This window comes from Dipodomys spectabilis, unplaced genomic scaffold (assembly GCF_019054845.1).
Source record: "Dipodomys spectabilis isolate Male_0828 unplaced genomic scaffold, ASM1905484v1 ptg000227l, whole genome shotgun sequence".
Classification (NCBI taxonomy): domain Eukaryota; kingdom Metazoa; phylum Chordata; class Mammalia; order Rodentia; family Heteromyidae; genus Dipodomys; species Dipodomys spectabilis.
Window position 1 is genome coordinate 2,242,480 of NW_024870904.1, and position 4,491 is coordinate 2,246,970.

The window sequence follows — 4,491 nt, forward strand, 5'->3', positions numbered from 1 at the left end:
TAATGTTAGCACTTCTCTTTGTCTGTAGAGAAGTCATTCATAAAGAGAAAAAGACAATAAGAAATGTAGGAAGGAGATCTCATTTTAAACTAGTATTTTGCAGGTAGGAGGAAAATAGGATCAGGACAATTTCTTATCAGTGGTGCTGGGCATAGAGGGAGATTCAGAATGGAAGCATTAAGAGTATGGAGATGAATAATTTGAGTAAATATTTCCTTGAGAAAAATACAAAAATCTGAAATAAAGAAAAACATTTTCCATTGTAAAATGTCAGTACTACTTTCTTAATTACTACATTGCAGAGAAATATATATATTCTGCATAAAGCAATGCTTTGATATTTGAAAATATTGTAACAGAATGTGAGGAAATATCTTTACATTAAGGAATTTATGGATCTCATTTATGTTTTTGTTTATTTTTCTATTATTCATTTTAGATGTCCCAGAAATGGAGGATGTGATTAGCACCTGCCAGAAACGTCACAATAAATATCTCTCTGAAGTAGCAATCATGAATAGTAACCCAGGGGAGGAAAAAGTGAGACTTATAAGAAGTTTTCATTTGAGCTCCATACAGAAGTCAGAACTGATTAAGAATAATGGCAACTCCTTAGAGATGAGGATAGAAAAGGTCACTGGCTGTCAGAGCATGGGTATTTTCAGTGAACCTGGTAAGATGTGTGCTGCATATAGTACTCATGTGTCTTCTGTAGTTGACGAATGTAAACAGTGTGAAAAGTCTTTCACTGAGAAGAAACACCCTGTTGTCCCTCAGAGAAAACACACAGGAGAGAAATCTTATGAATGTAACATGTGTCAAAAGTCTTTCAACCAGAAATCAAAGCTTACTGTCCACCAGAGAACACACACAAAAGAGAAACCTTTTCAATGTAACATTTGTGGAAAATCTTTCATATGCAAGGCATATGTTACTAGACACCAGAGAACACACACAGGAGAGAAACCTTATGAATGTAACAAGTGTGGAAAGTCTTTCACCGAAAAATCAAAGCTTACTGTCCACCAGAGAACACATACTAGAGAGAAACCTTATGAATGTAACGTTTGTGGAAAGTCTTTCATCCAGAAATCAAAGCTTACTGTCCACCAGAGAACACACACAAAAGAGAAACCCTTTGAATGTAACATTTGTGGAAAGTCTTTCTCCTGGAAGGCATATCTTACTAGACACCAGAGAACACACACAGGAGAGAAACCTTATGAATGTAACATGTGTGGAAAGTCTTTCACCTGGAAGACATACCTTACTGTCCACCAGAGAACACACACAAAAGAGAAACCTTTTGAATGTAACATTTGTGGAAAGTCTTTCTCCTGGAAGGCATATCTTACTCTCCACCAGAGAACACACACAGGAGAGAAACCTTATGAATGTAACAAGTGTGCAAAGTCTTTCACCCAGAAATCGATGCTTACTAACCACCAGAGAACACATAATAGAGAGAAACCTTATGAATGTAACGTGTGTCGAAAGTCTTTCACCGAGAAATCAAACCTAACTCGCCACCAGAGAACACACACAAAAGAGAAACCTTTTCAATGTAACATTTGTGGAAAATCTTTCATATGCAAGGCATATGTTACTAGACACCAGAGAACACACACAGGAGAGAAACCTTATGAATGTAACAAGTGTGGAAAGTCTTTCACCGAAAAATCAAAGCTTACTGTCCACCAGAGAACACATACTAGAGAGAAACCTTATGAATGTAACGTTTGTGGAAAGTCTTTCATCCAGAAATCAAAGCTTACTGTCCACCAGAGAACACACACAAAAGAGAAACCCTTTGAATGTAACATTTGTGGAAAGTCTTTCTCCTGGAAGGCATATCTTACTAGACACCAGAGAACACACACAAAAGAGAAACCCTTTGAATGTAACATTTGTGGAAAGTCTTTCTCCTGGAAGGCACATCTTACTAGACACCAAAGAACACACACAGGAGAGAAACCTTATGAATGTAACATGTGTGGAAAGTCTTTCTTCTGGAAGGCATATCTTACTAGACACCAGAGAACACACACAGGAGAGAAACCTTATGAATGTAACATGTGTGGAAAGTCTTTCACCTGGAAGACATACCTTACTGTCCACCAGAGAACACACACAAAAGAGAAACCTTTTGAATGTAACATTTGTGGAAAGTCTTTCTCCTGGAAGGCATATCTTACTCTCCACCAGAGAACACACACAGGAGAGAAACCTTATGAATGTAACAAGTGTGCAAAGTCTTTCACCCAGAAATCGATGCTTACTAACCACCAGAGAACACATAATAGAGAGAAACCTTATGAATGTAACGTGTGTCGAAAGTCTTTCACCGAGAAATCAAACCTAACTCGCCACCAGAGAACACACACAAAAGAGAAACCTTTTGAATGTAATATTTGTGGAAAGTCTTTCTCCTGCAAGACATATCTTACTCTGCACCAGAGAACACACACAGGAGAGAAACCTTATGAATGTAAGATGTGTGGAAAATCTTTCACCAAGAAGTCAAATCTTAATCTCCATCAGAGAACACATACTAGAGAGAAACCTTTTAAATGTAACATCGTGGAAACTCTTTCTCCTGCAAGACATATCTTACTCTGCACCAGAGAACAAACACAGGAGAGAAACCTTATGAATGTAACATGTGTGGAAAGTCCTTGTCTTGGAAGTCAAGCATCAATGTCCATCAGATAGTACACACAGGAAAGAAACTTTATGAATGTAATATGTGTGGAATGACTTTCACCTGGAAGTCCAACCTCACTGTCCATCAGAAAACACACAGGAAAGAAACCTTATGAATGTCATATTTGCGGAAAGATTTTCAGCCAGAAGCTACAACTTACTATCCACCAGAGAGCACGCACAGGAGAGAAATTTTATGAATGTGACCTATGTAGAAAATCTTTCATGCAGAACATACACTTTTCTGTCCATCAGAAAAAAACCAACCAGAGAGAAATGTTATGTATGTAGCAAGCATGGAAATTCTTTCACCTGGAAGGCACAACTTAACATCCATCACAGACACAAGGAGAGAAACCTTATGAATGTGACCAATGTGGAAAGACAGCTTAACACACATAAGTTGATTCACACAAATGAAATAACTTAGGATTGTACCAAATGGGAAAGTCTTTGGTCTGTAAGAATATTGAAATTGCAATACAGAACCAATACAGGATAGAGACCTTATGATATAGCAGATGTGGAGTCCTCGAACTACAAGACACAGCTAAGGGTTCATCACAGAACACACAAAACACACAGACACCCATACACCCTCACACACAAAGAGGAGAAAAATCATATGTAAAAAAAATGGAAAGGTTTTCTAGAAAAAGTCATAACGGTAGTAAAGTCTTTCTTGGAGGGGTAACAATGCTAGATAGAAAGTGTATTAATGACCTAACTCATATAATGGTATAACCAATCTATACAGTATCTTTACAATAAAATATATATTTAAAAAATATGATGGATTAATAAAGACTAGAATCTCTGCATTTTGTCTTCTTTTTTTGTGGGGGTGGGGGATCTGGTCGTGGGGCCTGAACTCTGGGCCTGGCTGCTGTCCCTCAGCTCTTCAGCTCAAGGCTAGCGCTCTACCACTTGAGCCACAGCACCACTTCCGGCTTTTTTTTTTCTTTTTGCTTATGTGGTGCTGAGGAATTGAACCCAGGGCCTCGAGCATGCAAGGCAAGCGCTCTACCACTGAGCCACCTTCGCAGCCCTGCATTTTGTCTTGGGGGAGAACCCCAAAGTGTCTTCAGTGCTTGCACTTTTCTTTAATTAATCACTGGTGATGAAAAACTTGTGATTGATTCACTCTTAGCCCATTTAGTTGTTCTGCTGAGTGAGCTATAATAAAACACCAGTGTGGACGATGTGTCGCACCTGTGTTATCTCATAGAGGGCCAAAGTAGATATGACATTAGGGGAAATAATCAAGCACACAAAGATATTGATCAATCTCTCACAAAAATTGAAGTTAACAAAGGAATAAAACCATCTGCCACTTGAGCTACGGCATCACTTCTAGACCCTGAGAGGAAGGAAGGAAGGAGTAGGGAAGTGAGAGATGGAAAGAGGAAGGGAAGGAATGAGGCGAAGGAAGAAATAAACTATTCAAAAGAAGACTTTAATTTTTGGTGAATGTGAGAATTATTGTTTCAGAGGTGGAGCTCAAGAAATATGGCTTTTACAAAAAGCAACTTTTTGAATATTTACAAAATGATAAAGAGGATGTAACATTTTATAAACTGATTTAATAATACAGTAATATTAAGTAAGGAGGTCATGTGTGGCTGGTGCCCTATTGGCCACATGGTAGATGGTGGGGTCTGGCATCTTGTTTTCATGCAGGGGGAAGGAAATGCCCCATCCATCGCTTACCTCCCAACTGATGGGTATGGCTGGATCCCTGCAAGCAGGCATGGGCATTTGGCTGATGTTACTCGATCTGATAGTCCA

At 38.7% G+C, this 4,491-nt stretch overlaps 1 protein-coding gene across 1 annotated transcript; it reads left to right on the forward strand.

Moving 5' to 3' along the window:
- Nucleotides 1-618: 618 nt before the first annotated feature.
- LOC122123308 (zinc finger protein 717-like) lies at nt 619-2,484 on the forward strand (the record flags this gene model as incomplete). Its single annotated transcript, XM_042697663.1, has 2 exons — nt 619-1,848; nt 1,933-2,484. Coding segments are annotated over exons 1-2 (1,782 nt in total), but the record flags the coding sequence as incomplete, so codon positions are not given.
- Between the last annotated feature and the right edge of the window lie 2,007 nt (nt 2,485-4,491).